The sequence below is a fragment of the Apium graveolens genome, chromosome 10 (assembly GCF_009905375.1).
Source record: "Apium graveolens cultivar Ventura chromosome 10, ASM990537v1, whole genome shotgun sequence".
Taxonomy (NCBI): domain Eukaryota; kingdom Viridiplantae; phylum Streptophyta; class Magnoliopsida; order Apiales; family Apiaceae; genus Apium; species Apium graveolens.
The window spans coordinates 228,869,716-228,887,786 of NC_133656.1; the positions used below are offsets into that span (position 1 = coordinate 228,869,716).

Below are 18,071 nucleotides of genomic sequence, written 5' to 3' on the forward strand. Positions count from 1 at the left end.
ACTTTTTCTGTTTCATTTAAATATTTGATTGAATAAGGTTATTGTTACATGTAATATTAAATTAATATAAAATAATAAATATTGTGAATAAATTTAAAAACTATCAATATCAAGTGAATGATAATATTAAATTTTAAATAATGTAAATAAAACTGGATATTATTAAAAAATATTTTTAATATTTAAAACTAATTTAAAAATATTAAACAAATACAACTTTTTTGCCCCAAGATACTACACCAAAATCTGGCATACAAAGTTATAAAATCTGTTTAATTAAGAGAAGAAAAAAGATTTATGAATCTTTGCTCGTTCGTATAAAGAAAATGTATCGAACAGTGGGAAAAAGCTCGGGGGGCTATATTAGTACTAAATCAGATGATTGTTTTATATGATCCACTTCTGTACTTGGACTATGAAACACAACTGGACTAGACTTGAGCCTACAAATTAACTAAAGAATTAAGCTAAAAGCCCATTACAGCTTCAAACATTTGAATTGGTGTACTCACTAGTCACTGTATAACACCAACTAGCACATCAACCATGACACATTATTTTGTAACAATTTTTTGTGTCTCTAGCACCACTCTTCTGGAAAAAAAAAGACTGCTTAGGACTTAGTATTATTTTTCTTTTTAAATAATCCCAGACCACGCACAGGACAGGACACTATAAATGAAAACAGGACGAAGCAGACCAGCATTACCTAGTATCCGCAGATAGGCTGGGACTTCAAGGGCTTATCCCCCAGGTATTTATATCCGATTCTGGATATATACACGGATTTAAGTAACGGGTTACAGCGGTAGTATGATGTGTTACCCTCTTCAAAATTAGTGGAATAACGCATAAGCTCGTTGAGACATCAAAAAAAGGTTTTTAAATAAACACATTTTTTTGTGAATTTGACTTAATTTTATGAATAAAATTGATGTGAATGCAGGAAATTTATTAATATTAAAATCAATTTCATCTGTGAAAATAGGTCAAATTTACGAGACTTTTTGCGTATTATGTGCCCAAAGCACACCATAGGAAACCCGAAAAAAATATATTCCATTTTCCATTTAATTGTCCTTATTGTTCTTACTTTAATTAATACTAGTCTATAACCCGTGCGATGCACAGATTGTTTTTAACATTCGATAGTTTTTAATAATATATTTTATAATATAATTTTCATTGGTTGAAAATTAAATTGAAGAATATAATAAATTATAACAATATATGTTTTATAATAATTTGAGACTTGACTGAAAATAAATAATATAAAAGTTTAAATATAATAAGTTATTGACGGGGTTCGAACCCTGAATCCTTTAGAGCAGTTTAAATATTAATATAATAATATTTTATTAATGTATCCAATGGTTCTAATTTTTCTGATTTTAGATCTGACGGTTGTTATTTGACGTACCAAACAACTATACCGAGCAACTATCAAACAACTGTATCGAACAACTATCAAATAGAGGGTGTATCGAACAACTATCAAATAGAGGGTGTTCGCTTATAATAATATAGTATAAATAGATATATAGATACGTTTGGTGGACAAGTTTTGATGATGACACCAATACAGTCCCTTCCCAGCACCCAAAGGTTCTTGCTGAGTAGTAAGTGGGGGTGCATCCTAACAGGGCATCACATGCCTCCTGCTAAGATTGTTAGAAAAAGTGTTCAAGTTCTAGCAACTGATCGGTGATTCTGACGATGAAGAAAAATTGGAACCAAGCAAAAGTTCACAACTTGTGCTAGCTAATTAGTGAAGAATTGCCTTCATGTGACTAAGAATTCGTTAGCTCAAAAGTCTCATATCACGAGTTCTCTTCGTAGCACAAAAAAATGAAATTGCGGCGTATAGTTTAATTCACTAAATCACTTGTAGGTAGGGTACATGTTACAGCATTACGGGCAGGTCAATATATTAATATTGGGAGTCCGGGCCGTGTCCCAGTCCCAGTGCAAGAATCATCGGTTACTACCAAAACTACTTTCTATTTGCTGTCTTTCGAAATGAAAGGCATAATTTTTTCTCCCGAATGAAAATGAAAGGGATACATGGAACAACTGGCGTCCCCAGTCTATGCTAGCCAACCAAATATAATTCGTAAAGGGCTATTTTATTCACAAGTCAAGTAACATGCTCCAACAATATTTGATGATACTAAAATTTAGACATTTTTTCGTGGATGGTGAGGATCTACATTTTCCTTTCATAATTTCTTTTGTATTCTACTTTAAACAAAAAATTTAAATTATTTCAAAGAAAAATAAAGAAAACTAAATTTAAGCAATGATGTGATTAAAAAAAATAGATTATGTGCGAAATCTCAATTTCGGATTATTAATTTATAATTAAATATATCTATTTTAAAAAAATCTAAATAAAATGAAATATTTTAATTTTCGATTAATGTTAACCCAGCTCATTAATCATGAACCCAAAACCCGCAAGATCCGGGGGCTAGACCAAGGACCAGTATGAAATCTTCCATGGTTGTGAACTTACGCTGTGTTCCCGAATCTAGAGTAGAAAAAAAGAATAGAAATTAACCAATTTTCCTTTCTCTCCTAATCTTTCCAAAAGTGGGAAGAAGATTTTGCAGACAAAAATAAAGAAAACTTCTTCCCAAATATGCAGCTTTCTATTCCTTTCTTTCTTAAAAGTTGTTCGGGACCAAGCTGAGGAAATGTATTTTTTACATTTCTTTTTTTTTTCTCCAAAAAAAAGTTTCTGGAACACAGCGTTAATGTGTACATGCGTTAAGGGAATTGATCCCCAACCATCGTTTCAGCAGCCGCATTGTTTCATTGCGGATGTACTCACCCGCCGCAATGAAACATTGTGATAGCCTGCAATGTAATATTGCGGTAGCCTGGAATGTAATATTGCGACTGATGTATTCCAGCCAAATTAGCTGTGGATAATTTCTCATTCGTTAATGTGTATATGGGTCCATTCTGCCGGGAACCGGTTTCAGACATACGCGCAAATATATCTGCAAAGATGTTACAGGCCTTTATTCTCTTAAGCGACTATTAAATTCGTAGAAATAAAGTTTATTAATTGATATTTTTTAAGAGAAAAAACAAATATCATCAACTTAAGAGACACAGTGTGCAAGGTGAGTCTTTTCTTTTAATATATTCAACCATTCAGTTTTTTTGTAACTTATATATGTTGTATGTTCAGTTTAAAAAAAGACATTAAAACAAAATAAATTATATCTAACATTACAAAAAGAATAATTAAATTATTTGTAAATTATATATTGTTGGTTGTACATTACATCAAATTTCAAAATAGCGGCCAAATTTCAAATTGTCAATGATCGATCAACTTTTCTTTCTGCTATTCAAAAAACGGTTATTGTCAACTACATTCGGTCTTCGCCGTTAATTAATATTCCCCCGTCCCGTTGATTTCGATACGTTTACTATTTGCACGCATTTCAAGACTTCTATAAAATATAGTTTCGTAATATTTTTTTAATAAAAGTTTAAACATAAAACTTTTATTTATAATTTTTTTTTAAAAAAATATAATGACGTTATACTTTAAAGAAGCATTGAAAAACGTGTCAAAAAATGATGTAGATAATTAAATGGGACACATGGAATATAATTTAAGTGTAAATTACATAATAGTGATCATACTTTATAATTAATTTCAAAATAGTGGCTACCTTTTAAATTTTTTAAAAAATGATATATTATTATTGTGGATATCTTAATACTATTAAGAGTAATTCCAACATTTTAGTTATTTGGAGTTTTAAAGTCTAATATAATAAATATAAAAAAAAATACGTCAACAATATTTTAATAATTCCTTAAATCACTAAAATCCCTCTTTCCTCTTAAAACTTTTATTTTATAATATATATTTGAAATAAATACTTTCTCTTTTTTCATGTAATAATATTATTTTTTAGTGATAAAATATTAGATAAGAATGTTGTTGGAGTGAGAAATAATTATAAATATCTTACTTACTAAGATTTAATATTTGTATTTAATTTAGATAATGAACTAAAAAATGTGAGAGATGATCTTACAATAAACAAATTACCCATACAATCGGCGTGATAACCGCCAGGAAAGGGAATAAATGAATCCAGAAAATTGGGGGGACAATGGATGATGAGGAAATCCAAGTGTGAGTGAACAGCAGGACCCCTCTCCGATATCTCGGGTGTGCCAACTGCTATCCATCATCTTCCTTTACAACACTCCTTTCTCTTTCTTTAACAAAGAAATGAAAGCGGAGCCATACATTTTTCTTTATTCATTTATTATAATATGGTTGATGATAGTAGGCCCAATATTGTCACCTTCCCCCCAGTTCTTTCTTTAACTCTCTTACTCCCTCCGTCCCTAAAAACGTTTCCTATTTGTCTTCAACATGTTTGTCGATGCATACTTTTGATTGATAATATCTTTAAATTCGTATTAGTATTAAATATAAAAAATTCACTGTATTAAAGTACTGATAAATACGAATCCAACGAGATCACTCATGATTATGTTTGATATTATAAATTAGACGTAAATTAGTAGTCAATCGCTTACCGTAAACAGTACTGAAAGTCAAAAGATGAAATGTTTAACGGGACGGAGGGAGTATTAACCAATTAAGTACAAATATAATGCTTGTTCCTGTTCTGTGTTTAGTCCCATCCTAACCAGCTTCCTTCAAATTCAAGGTACACATTTGTACAATTAGCCTCATCTTCCTTCAAATTCAAGGTACACATTCGTACAATTAGCCCAATTTTAACAAATATGCCCTCGCATTGACCTCATTATTTTCAGATTATTAGGGGGATCAATTAGGTAAAAAACAAGAGTAAATTATAGTGGAGTGACTGCATTTTATATCAATTTTTAAAATAATGGTCAAATTTTTGAAATTTTAAAATAATGGCTCAATTTTTATCTTGACCGTTAAATAATATATTTAAAGTGTAAATTACAGAATGATGGCTCATCTTCACGCTTATTTTTAAAATAATGGTTAAACTTTTATAAATTGTTATAAATCTTTTTTTTAAAGAATGGTTTTCTCTTGCTACACAGACTCGGTTTTTTCACTTCTTTTAATTCAATCAAGTATAGAGTTCTATATTTTTTCAACTTCCTTGCACAAAAACACGAATACAAAATTTAGCAAAAATATAAAGAAGAGTGTCCAACCATTGGAAAAACTTACAACCAAAGTAATAGTGATTTATATATCGACACCTAGTATTATGATCAATCTAAAAGAACTCTTTAAAACTTTTTCTTAAGTGACAATATATCATTATATTGAAAATTTAAAAGTGTAGTCATTATTTTAAAGGTAAGTGTAAAATATAGCCACAGTATGTAATTTACGTTTTAAATATATTAGTTAACGGCGAAGACCTAGCGGGAGTTGACGATAACAATTTTTTTGAAAGGCGAAAAAAAAAATTGACCACTGTTTTGATAATTTGAAAATTTAACCATTATTTTGAAAATCGATGTAAATTACGGCAAAACTCTTAATTTACTCTAAAAACAATCAGGGTATTAAATTTGGTGGAATTGTTTTTACACAGTTTAATGGTTTTAATTTTTACACCCTTCTCTTTTAACCACTTCGATGTTCATAGATGGAGGTATAGAAGAGCTTCCCTGAGCTTGCGCCCGGATGATTTAAAAAACAAAATTTACTAGTTATATTTAATTAGTTTTTTCATGGCCCAGCTTTTATTTAATATCTAGTTACAAATAAGTATAATTAGATAGCTAAATACCGGTGAAACTTTGCTAGCAACCAGGCAATCAAATTATTTGAATTTCAAGTCACCTGTTGTGTTTAATTTCAGTTACATTCTCTCATTATTGTGGCGTGAAATTAGTAGTACTATTTTGACTAGCTAAATTTCTGTTGAGTGTACGTAGTTTTGAATCTTGCTTTTCTTACACCTTTTCCACTAATAGCAAAGGATAAAAATTAGTGCAATATTGTTATCTCATGAAATAGAAACTAAGTAGGAAAAAGTAAAAGCCACGCAATATTCTTAGTCCATTTAAAGAGTAGAATTCAAAGATTATATCACTCGTAAGATAGAGTAATTCGGTGAAAATTGCTTTTTTACGTGACGTGTTTGTTTAAATGTTAAAAGATGGGCCTCTTTATTCTCTCAAAGTGACTGCCCAGACAAGCAGGAGAATCTTGCATTATTTGATCTATAGTAATTTAGTCTGCATAAACCTTAATCCCTATATTTTGGAGTATTTAGAATAAGTCAACTGCACCCTTCTTAATCCCCAAATATATGAAATATGATAAAAAAAATTGCACCCCCACAATATTTTAGTAATTCTTTATATCACTAATACAGTTCTCTCATATCTTATCTTTAAGGAAGCACAAGTTATTCTCTATTTCATTTTCATCAATAAAAAATTATTTGCTCTCTCTTCTTTTTAGTTGTTTTCTCTCTCTTCCTTTCATATCTCATTCAAATTTCTTATTATTATAATAATAAGAAATTAAGATAAAAATCACTGTTGAAGTTAAAATTAAAAAAAAATGTTTTAAATCACTAAAAATTACTCCCTCCGTCCCTAAAAACTTTTCCCACTTTCCTTTTTAGGTAAATCAATATACTTTTCTCACTTTTCTTTTTTAACACAAAAACTGAAAACTATACTAATATTAAAACCCACTACTGGTTTAATGGGCCAGGGTCACCTCCAGTTTTATTTTTTTACCTAATCATTCCATTTCCTCCTTCCCGTCTCTTTCACTTCATCACTCTCTTATCTTTCCTCTCCGCCACCAAAACCCTAATTTCTATTCACACAAATGAGCGGTCATTACTGGTTTTCTGATTCCGATGATAAATCCACCAACATGTACGAGTGCTCTGACCCCAATCACTGTGATAAAGGTGATTGGTGTGAGGGGAACCACACTTATAGTCAGGAAAATGTCCGAATGGGTTGTGGTTGAACTCCGTTTGAGAAATCGGCGGCGAAATCAGAGGATACGGTGGATGAAACCCCTAAATCGGGGTCGCATGCAAGTGAGATCGAAGTTCCCTTTGATGAAGACGATGCGCCTCCTTCCCCTATGTCTTCAGTTGCGAAGACTGTGGCCACCGTTGTTGCTCCGGATCCGTCGAGCGACGACTTGGAGGCGGCGGGCGAGTCTGAAGATGCATGCTCTAGGTCTTAATCGACTTTGTAAGAAATTATTCTTTCATTTTTTTGGTTATTTTGTGCGTATATTCATCATAAACTACTGGTTTTGGTGCTTATATTTACCATGATTGACTTGTTGTGCTTAACCATGTATTCGATTGTGTTTATTAATTTTAATTCCTTGTGGATTCGCTTGTTTTGCACTGATTGTGATTGTGTATCCGATTGTGGTTATTTCCGATTGGTTTTTGTGTAACTGACTGGTGGATTGTGTAATTCAGTGGTGGATTGTGTCATTCAGTGGTGGATTGTAGTGTTCTTTGTGTAATTCCATGTATCCTATGTGATTTAGTTGCTCAAACTGTTGTAATTCCTTGTATTCCTTGTGGATTCACTTGTTTTGCACTGATTGTGATTGTGTATCCGATTGTGGTTATTTCCGATTGGTTTTTGTGTAATTGATTGGTGGATTGTGTAATTCAGTGGTGGATTGTGTCATTCAGTGGTGGATTGTAGTGTTCTTTGTGTAATTCTATGTATCCTATGTGATTTAGTTGCTATAACTGTTGTAATTCCTTGTATTCCTTTAGGGTGATCGATGATGAATGTTCATAATTTGGCTGAGACAAATGACTGCCCTAATGTGCCATGTTGATTCAGTGTGTGCTTAGTGGTTGTGGATGTTGTCAATGATGCTTGGGGACAATCTGAGATCAGTATATACAAAATGTGCTTAGAACTAAGCTCAATTTTAATACATAGGTTGATTAAAACTTAGCTTACTCGTAGCACTATTACATTGAAAACAAAATAGGCTTACATGTCTCCACTTAACTTGTTGAAGTTGATGCTCTATTAGGTCCCCTAATGTAATTCCATGCTTCATGTACTGCCCACATTGGTGCTGTCACTTGAATTGGTAGCCTACCTTCAGCTGCTAGTTTTTTTTTGTTTACATGAGGCACTAGGTAGTCATTTGAGCCTTTTACCTTGAGCACTTCATTCATAACATATTGATATGACAACCATACATTTGCTAGTGTACTTGGATCTAGTTCATAAACGGCCTGATGCACTGCATTCAACATGTCATCCACATCTTTTGACATCTTTTTGTGCATCAAAGATTGAATGCTTCTGAAAAAACCTAAGTCCAGAATATTCAAATCTGGGCTATTTGGTGGTTGTTGCACCAAATAGAAAGTGAAGTCCCCTTGTTTATGTACTTGTTGCCACTCTGGGTCATCCTGAGTTATGTGTGTTCTTGCATTATCTTGTTGTATGTATATTGTTTTATGTCCTTCACTTACTGGCCATTTCTGCATGATAGCTGGTATACTGTCATTGATTAACATGCTCCTTGTTTCCTTTCTCCCCACTGATTCAACAACCTTTGTGACCACTGTCCCCTTTGCTCCCCCTATCTTCCCATCAAAGGTACACTCTGTATTCTCTTGATTAAATCTTGGTCTAGCTACAGCTGCTGTAAACATGACCTTTGGTATGAATTTGCTTGACTTTGCTGCTCTGTACTTGCCTTTTTCATTCCTTTCAAGGTATACTCTCTGTGATTTTTTACTTAGATAAAACCATTTTTCATCAATGTGTACAAAATTTAACATTGGACAGTACTGCTTCTTTGTTGTAGGTGTATCTCCCATTAATAAGTTCAGATGTCATTCAACCCTTTGAAAGAGATTTGCCTCTTTCAAAGTAAAATGTAAAGGGTTTGTGTGTGGTTTAATTAGTCCCCTCTTTATCATTCTATTTGTTGTTGTTGATGATACCTTAAGTTGTACTGCCAAGTCCCTTATGCCTGATCTGTCTCCCATGTTTATTTCAGTTATTGCACTTGGCTGCACTTGTATTCTTTTCCTCCCTGAGTTATGTCCATTTGTTGACATGTTGTATGGCTGACTTGCTCTGTTTTGCCTCCTTGCAGTTGCCCATATTGTGCTTATTGTCCTCCTTGTTACATTGAATAAAGTTGCCACTTCTTGGATTGCAACATGTTTGAGTTTCCCCTCTATCTGGTTGTTCAGAAGCCACATTACAATTTGCATTCTACTGTCACAGCTGAGCTTTGCCCTTGATTTGTGATGATAAACATCCTCCTCCTCATGTGTTTGCCCTGTTTCTTCAGCTGGTAGATTTAAATCAAAAGGGAAGGAAAAACTCATTTTTGAACAAATGGGGCAAAGCAATGATGCAGCTTTTTCCGATTTGTACTTGTAAAATTTTGATTATGTACTTATACTTTTAGCATAATCTCTGTGATACTAATACTCCATTTTGATTGGTTGTATTGAATTAGGCGGGAGTTTGTCTGCACCTTTTTCCTGTTTTTTTTTTAACTTTTTGGAATGAAGTTTGCTAATCATTGTTTCTTAAAACCTATGCAATTCACAATATGAGAAAAGTTTTTGGGTACAGAGGGAGTAATATTTTATAATATTTATAAAAAAACTTATTAAGAGACTGTTAAATTTGTTCTTAAAATAATAAATGTGTTTTGATTTTTCGGTGCTTATAACCCGATGAATACCACACTTGCAGGGGTTCAAGCTGTTTACAGCTTCGATCAGTACTCATTAAGCCTCAACATTGTCCCGAACAATGGGTCTAACGTAAAACCGACAGAATGCCTAATTTCCAATAATCTGAATTAGTGAAATCAAGATTCAATTCGAGATTTGAATTATATAATTTAAAATTTATTAAAAAATTAAATTAAGCTGGTTCAAAAATTAATTATACCGAAAATTTAACCAAAAATGATCCAAGATTATAACTTGAAATCGATCGAAACCGAATAATATTTATACGAATTAAATGACCCTAAGTATTTAAAATTTATACTTAAAAAATTTAATATTTATGATAATATAATTATTTAATTATATATATATGTGTAAAAGTAGATTTTATTATATAAAAAAAGTCCTAATTTTATTCCAAATTAAATCTGAACTGAATTATATCCGACCTCATCCTGTAGGAAGGCTCTCCAAATATATCATAATATGGAAATAGATATGCTCCGAAATTGATTAAGTCCATAATCGAATCGATAGGTTTAGTCTAACGTCCTTGTTAATATTAATATAAATATATATTTTTTATTAATGAAAATTATATTTTTCAATGTTAAACATACGTGTTAATGAAGTTATGAATGTAAATGTATAATTTAGGAGGCGAAAGAGTATTAACTACTAGTGGTCTAGTACCATGTAGAACACACGCGGCATTGCGATAGTATGCCGACTGGCCTAGGCTTCACGCAATTTTACACGAAACTGGTAGGAGTAATCTAATGGAGAGTTGCGCCATGTTAACATGTAGCACAATTGCACAATTTGATTAAGTCCATATTTGTGTATTCATTGATAAATTCAATCAGAAAATGACTCATAATCTGAAGAAAAACTTGGAAGAAATAAAACACCAACCAACATAAATCAAGGAAAACGACGACATACACACATAAAAATATATAATTTCGTCAAAATTAATTATTCATTAATTAAATTTCTTTTGGTATGCAAATTCACAACCACAATATTTCATTCCAAGAATGGAGGAATCAAAGACTTGGCCAACATAATATAGACACACCAGTCCCAAAATTAAAAAAAAAACTAAAACTCAAAACGAAACTAACTAAAAATACAAGATTTTCTTTTTACATAATTGAATCCGAGAGTTGAAACTAAAAGCCGGATGATGATCAGATCTCTCAAGCCTTGAAGCACCAAACATGGTGGTTGTGATGGTGATGACCATGGCCATGTCCATGATGATGAAGTGAATTTTCCTGGTCAATGAGAACTTGTACATTACGAAACTCCTCCACATGACAAGGAATATTAATAGGACCTTGATGATCAAATCCATACTCTTCCTCCGCTTCTTTCAACAACTGCATGAACAAAGGATGGTTTATATAAATCACAGGTATTACAAACTTCTGTTGCTCCTCACCTTGCCCTACCATAACCGCTAAACACCCTTTCGGTATCTCTTTCATCTCTTTCTTGTGGTTGTTATGATGGTGATGATGATGGTGGTGGTGATGAATATGTAAGTGAAAATTCAAAAGATTCTTGTAATCTCCGCTACCCATAACAAAACCCTAGTTGTGTGTGTGTTTTTCACCTTTAGTAGGTGTGTGAACTAAGTATTACAAAAAAATAACAGAAACAGAGAAAGGCCAAGGATCAGAAGAAGAGATGGCTAGGTTAAAGATTGTGAGAGAGGAGTTTGTCAAAGAACTTGGAATATTGCTCATGATAATTTGTGTGTGTTAAGCATAAAGAAAATTGAATTTGAGATGAAAATATTGTGAGGCAGAGAAGGGGTATATATATTCGAGGAAAGAAAGTGGTAGAGAAGTTTACTTGAAGGGATAAACAAGAGGAAAGGTGTAAAGAAAAAGGTTTTATTCTAGGTAGGGGGATTTGGAATTGAACGGCGTAACCGTTTGAAATCGTACTTGACTTGATTAGGGTACAAAATTTGCCGTCTCCGAGTCCTAAACGGTTAAGGATAGGTATACATAATTGACTTTTTATTTGCTGTGAATTTTGTACAACCGTTTGCTAGATAAGCATGCAATATGAATATTGATTTTTGCCATAATCCTCTCCTTTAATTTCCTTTTGTGCGTGTATTTCGGAATATTATCATTGCATAAATTATAAATTTCATTACATATTTCATTTATGTAAAAGTAAATTTTAAAGTAAAGTAAATTTATTTTATCGATATAATGTCATCAGATTAAAACAAAATAATATACAAGCTAAAACAAAAATAAATATTTGGAAAAAAATTCGTTTAGCTCATTTAAAATTATCAGGCTAAAATAAAATTAAATACATTATCCATTCGGTCTATAAGAAAATAATATTTAACTATTAACCCCGGGCTAAAATAAAATTAAACAAAAAAACTAAATATAATTTGTTAGAATTGGTTGATATAAAGCGTCTCAGGCTAAAACCGAAATTTATTAACTCATGCTAAAACAAAATAATAAATATTAACGATCAAGCTAAAAAAATATTTACTGAACTGGGATAAAACAAAAAAAATATAATGTAATAAGTTGGTCGATATATTGTCATCACGCTAAAATAAAATATATAATCTATTCGGTTTAAAATAAAATAATATTCACCTTGAACTAAATTATAATTAAAAATAAAATAAATATAATTAGCTGGTTGATATAACGGGTCTGAGATTAAAACAAAATAATATATAGTATTGTTAGATGCTAAAATTAAAAAAATTAATATAATTAGTCGGACGTGGTCTGTATTAGATAATTAGCATATTATTAATATCGGCTAAAATTTATCTTTTAATTAAAACATAATATATTTCATAAACAAACCAATAAATTTCAATAAAACTATATCTTTCGACTAGTCTTATTTTTTAAAAAACTAAAATATTACTAAGTTATATACGTGTATATTTAAAATTATTATCAAATCACATTGTTAAATTTTTTGATTAAAATTAAATTCAAAAATTATATAATATTAAAAATAATCCGTGCATCACACATGTTTTGGGCTAGTATATTAAAATATATAGAATGTTAAATAACTGTTAACAAAAATTGAAAGACGATAATATTTTAGAACAAATGTGAAAGACTCCAAAATTATGTCGTTGCTACCGGACATTAAATTTATTGCATGAAAAAAATATTTTAATCTTCATTGTACAATTTCTCAAATACTTAATGACTTTTCATTTGGAAAACTTGATGAATACCTCTTAGCTAAAATCGGTCAATTTTTCAAAATTCGTCAAAAAAATTGTATAGAATTTTAAATAACTGATATTAAAAATTGAAGGACGATAATATTTTAAAAGAAATGTGAAAAACCCCAAAATTATGCCGCTATTACTAGACATAAATTTATTGCATGAAGAAAATATTTTAATTTTCATGTATTTTTAGTACATTTTCTCAAATACTTAATGACTTTTCATCCGGAAGACTTAATGAATACCTCATACCTCTGTTATAAAAATCAGTCAATTTTTTAAAATTAGCCAAAAAACTGATAATTTTTTTTTGACATATTTGATAAATTCCTAATAAATGTTCAACAAATTTTTTAATTTTTTAAAAATTCAACGATAAATCAAAAATCGCATCTCGAGTGATTATTTCCGATTTTTGAACTATGTAACAATGCCTCTCAAACTTATATCTGATGTAGACTTGTCAACATGTTGAATTTGAGTCGGATTTTATTAAATTCATATCCATATTCAATAAAATTTGTTAGTAGGATTCAAATCGGATCGCTTTCCGATTTTTAATAACAGAATACATATCCAAATCCAATAAAATTTCAGATTATCGGATCGGACCTCCAGATTCATTTAAATATTTTTAGATAAATAATATTAATTTAACATGATTTAATAATAAAATAAATCTAAGCACGAAAAACTATATTATACCCATAGATGTTGTGAAAATAAAAATATTTGAAAATATGTGAAAAAAATAGTTTAAAATAATTATGAACTAGACAATAAGAATATAATAATGTAATTTGAGAAAAATATAAAAATTAATTTTATATGTCAATTTCATAAATTAAAATAGAAAAAATTTGTGTATTAGGAATAAAATATTATGTATGTAAATAATTTTCGACAGACATAATTCACTGATTAAACTATGATGACATATAGTGTGTTCAAAAAATTATAATATGATGAAATAATAGCTTGTACAAAAATATCATAAAATAACTTTGAAAATAAGAATATTGATACATATAAAAGTAAATATATTGATTTACTATAGTCAATTTTATTCATAAATATATAATTAATTAATATATAATTTAGTAGTTTGGATCAGGTCTTTATTGATTGGATGGTTTAAAATCCATATCCACTTTTTAATGTATTGGATTTTCATCGGATCGGTTTTATTTTTATACAATGCATATCTACATCTTAAGGTTAGGGTCGACCAGATGAATCGGATCTTCCATCCATTGATAAGCCCAATCCGATGACAAGTTGACAGACTTATTTTCTAAATAAAATCTCAATTTTTGTGGAGCGGGGACTTCGGACTGTTTTGATTTTATTGACAAGTTCTTTTTTTCTTTTTTGACATAACATAAGTTCAAAATATCATAGGGACGAAACCTTGTGTGTTGATTTGATTTATTTGATGTGTGGGTCAAATTAACAACGTTATCAGCTTGTGAATGGTTACGAGCTTTGACGGCCACTAATTAAGAGGACCATTATGTTTCCCCAAACAACAAGCATAACTAGGATAGATTTTATTTTATTTATTTAAATAAATAACAATAGTTGAATTTATATATATAAATTGCTATATTTATTTCATATATTTTATTTTTCTCGAAGATAATTTGCTTCAAAGAAGATTTAGTTTTTTCATAACCAAACCAAAACTAAAAAGTAGAGTGTATGCAAGAATGTGTGTATATTTTGCCTTACTTCACAAGGATTTTTATACCCAATTATGTCATGAATGTTCAGCCGTTACCAATCATTAAGGAGAGAGTGAAAATGGGCGTTATGTCCCTTGTTCTTTCCAACGGTCTGCGAGTAGTGGGCCTTGACCTGGGCTTCCGTGGGCCTTCGTCTCGCGGGCCTGTAGGTCCTCCGGCCTAGTAGCTCAGTCGCATATTGGGCCTTCGTTTGATGGGCCTTGGTGAGCCTATAACCAACATGTCCCTGTCCTTCGGTCGGGCCTTCAGGCCGGCCGACGGACACCGGTCTCGGCCCATATTGGGGTGAATAAACCCTAGGGCGACCGCTTCAGTTATGTCTCGATCTTCGGTCGTACACGTGGCAAGCTTGTGGGAACTTGCAGTGCACTAACTCGACAACTGTTGGCACGTCTTTCCATGGCTCAATCTCAGTCGTTGAATCTCAACCGTTTTAATCTGGGTCGTTTATTTTAAAAACCCCCAAACGTCGCCTTTCTAAATTCATTTTAGGCGCCTATATAAGGTCTATTTGCGCATTTCCTTTTTTTTCATCACTTTCAGTTTCTCCACACACAGCAACTAACTGCGACGAGTTTTTCAATCACGGGCAACAACAACTCCGTCTTCCCAGATTATCCCATCTCAATCCAAGAACACCTTCAAATCAGTAAGTCCCTTTTCTTGCTTTTCAGTTTCCTGGTACATTTACATGCAAGTTTCTGTGTTTTATGATGTTTGCATGTGGGCTCAATGGGTTTTGACTGGGTTCCGAGTTTATGGGGTTTTTTGGGTTTTACGCGTGCGTTATTGTGTTTTTTGGAGTTTTTAACTTTCTGGGCATTTCTAGGTAGGAAATAGAAGTTTTTCTGGGTTCCCCATGAGTTTAAAGATGGCATGCGAGGTGTTTTTTGGCCAAGAACTCTCTTCGGGAGGTCCTTGGCTTAAGAACACTCTTCGGGAGCCGACCCGGGGGCTGATGGGCGGTTCGGAGTTTAAAGATGGCAGGCGAAGGGTTTTCAGGGGGCGAGTACGTCCTTCGGGAGACTTGCCCTTTAGAACAGTCTTCGGGAGCCGACTCCGGATCTTTTTCCTGTTCGCTCGGTTCTGGGACATGTACTCGGCCTTCTAATGTTTTTTATTTTTCCTTTATCGTGTCCCGAGTACATGGACTAACGTCACTCTATTTCCGAATACAGGGAGATGGACCGAGCGAAGCGCCCCCAGAGACTTGGGATCCAAGGTCGGGCACTTTGGTGAGAACCTCTTCTATTCGCCCCGAGAGAACGAGTCGGGATCTTTATGGATCGGTGGCGAATTACCCGGCAGAGAATAACCGGTCGGAATTGACGAAGGAGAGAATAATTCGGATGTATTCTGACTTCTTTGTCCCTCAGAATTTCTTTTGGCTCTACACCCCTAAGGAGAACGAACGGATTTATGACACGCCGGGAGTGCCCGAAGGGTTTGGTGGCTGTGCTGTCGGGATCTCGGAGGCGGCCTTCAAATGTGGCTTTAGAGTGCCGATTCTAAAGATGGTGAAGTACCTCTTCAGGCAGATGGAGATCGCCCTGGGGCAGATGGATCCCAATAAGTTCATCCACATCAACTGCTTCCAGGTAGGTGACTTCATGCCGGAGTTCGCCCAACTCCGAGGCTATTCTGGTGGCATTATGATTTTCGAAAGAACCCGAAGAGCCCGGGTTTTTATACCATTGCTCGTCGGGCTGGCCGGGCGGATTGGATGGCCACCAACTCCAGTAACATGCAGACCCATACTCACTGGTGTTTTGTGAGTGGTCGGAAATTGGCTCCGTTGGGCGTCTGGCGGGACGTGACCCCTTCATTGCTCCTCGCTCCGAGTCTAACAGAGAGGGAGAAGGAGGACTACGCGGCTGGCGGCCCTGGTAGACGTCAATGTGAGCAAGTTAATTCCCGAGGAGTTTCGGGACAGAGATTGGCTCCTTAGCTTGTGGGGTGGGGGTAACAAAACTTCTTCCTTCATTCTTTCTTTCATTATTTATTTTGTTCCACCGCCTATATGATCTGTCTTCTTTATGCATTCTGTCATACCTGCTCGTGTTGACTTGTCTAAATGTTTACATTTCAGTGTCTTCAAGAGGGCCCTGATAGAGAGGAAGAAGGCCAGGGCGACCGAAAAGAGGGCCGCAGAAGAGGCAGCGAAGAAGAAGGCTGCTGATGGAGGGTCCACGTCGAATCCTTCCGAGGAGACGGAGGATAGATCAGAGGCGGAGAGGGTCACGCCGCTCCGTCAGGCTCCGGCGACCTCTGATAGGGACGAAGACGAGCCGGTGGTGGTGAGGGAAGGGAACTCTTCCAAGAGGACCCGCGGCCGGGAGGGGGTCGTTCACTCCTATCTCCATGGATAGGGTGTGCTGACGTCCGAGCACACTGTCTACCCGATGAGGCAGTCTACGAAGGAGGTTGCTTTGGACCTCTGCTACGGCCCACAGCTCCCGGCCGATCTGCCGGCCTTTGTTTCGGCTTCTCCGACGGAGGCTTGCACTGAGATTCTGTCCTTTTTGTCCCTGGTATGTTTTTAATTTTTCATTTTTTTTTTCTTCGTTCGTCCTTTTTTTTTCTTCAACACCTTTTATAATGCTTTTGCCTTGTCTTTTTGCAGGCTGTTCCTTGGGCCGCAGCTGTGGAGGATAAAGTTAGGGACATGGAGACTCGGATGGCCGAGGTGAAGGAGTTGGAGAGGAGGGCCACGGTGGCCGAGGAGGAACTTGTAAGGGTGAAAGCCCAGAACGAGGTCCTGGATGGCGAGGCCACCGTGCTGAAGGGGGATAAGTCCCGACTGGAGAAGGAATTGGAAAAGGCGAACCGGAGGATCTCCCACCGTAACGTCCAGCCGAAGAGGTCCCGAAAGGAGCTTCGAAAGAAGCAGAAACAGCTAGACCGGACGGAGGAGCGCTGCTTCCAGTTTGGCGCTAACTATGTCCTGGAGAAGGCCCATGGCCTGAACTGGGATTATAAGCAGTTGCTGGACGACAGCTTGGAGGATCCTATCGGCCGGCCAGCAGTTGAAGTCCCTCATGTCTCCTCCGGCGAAGACGAAGAGCTCTCAGATGAAGACCCTCAGGCCTAAGCCTTCAACACTGAGGTGCTTGATATGACGGAAGATGATCTTATTGCGAAGTTTGCCGTTGGTGTTTCCATGGTCATACCCAACTCTTGCAGCGGAATTCTTCGTTCATCTTTTTGACTTGTATTTTTTTTGTAATTGGTACTCCTGCCTTCGAGCTTTTGTAATTTAACTAGCCTTCGGGCTTTTATATTTTAATGCATCTTTCATCTTTCGTTAGCATTGTCTCTTTTATTTTCTGATTTTAATAATTGTATCTTCAGCTT

At 34.2% G+C, this 18,071-nt stretch overlaps 1 protein-coding gene across 1 annotated transcript; it reads right to left on the reverse strand.

The window, feature by feature from the left end:
- Positions 1–10,664: 10,664 nt before the first annotated feature.
- Positions 10,665–11,577, reverse strand: LOC141693508 (auxin-responsive protein SAUR32-like). Its single transcript, XM_074498639.1, has one exon. It carries the CDS (start codon positions 11,309–11,311, stop codon positions 10,925–10,927), a length of 387 nt encoding a protein of 128 aa, XP_074354740.1. The 5' UTR covers positions 11,312–11,577; the 3' UTR covers positions 10,665–10,924.
- Between the last annotated feature and the right edge of the window lie 6,494 nt (positions 11,578–18,071).

Excerpts from the sequence above, each read along its gene's own strand:
- LOC141693508 (XM_074498639.1), bottom strand. The coding sequence starts at position 11,311 with ATGGGTAGCGGAGATTACAAGAATCTTTTGAATTTTCACTTACATATT.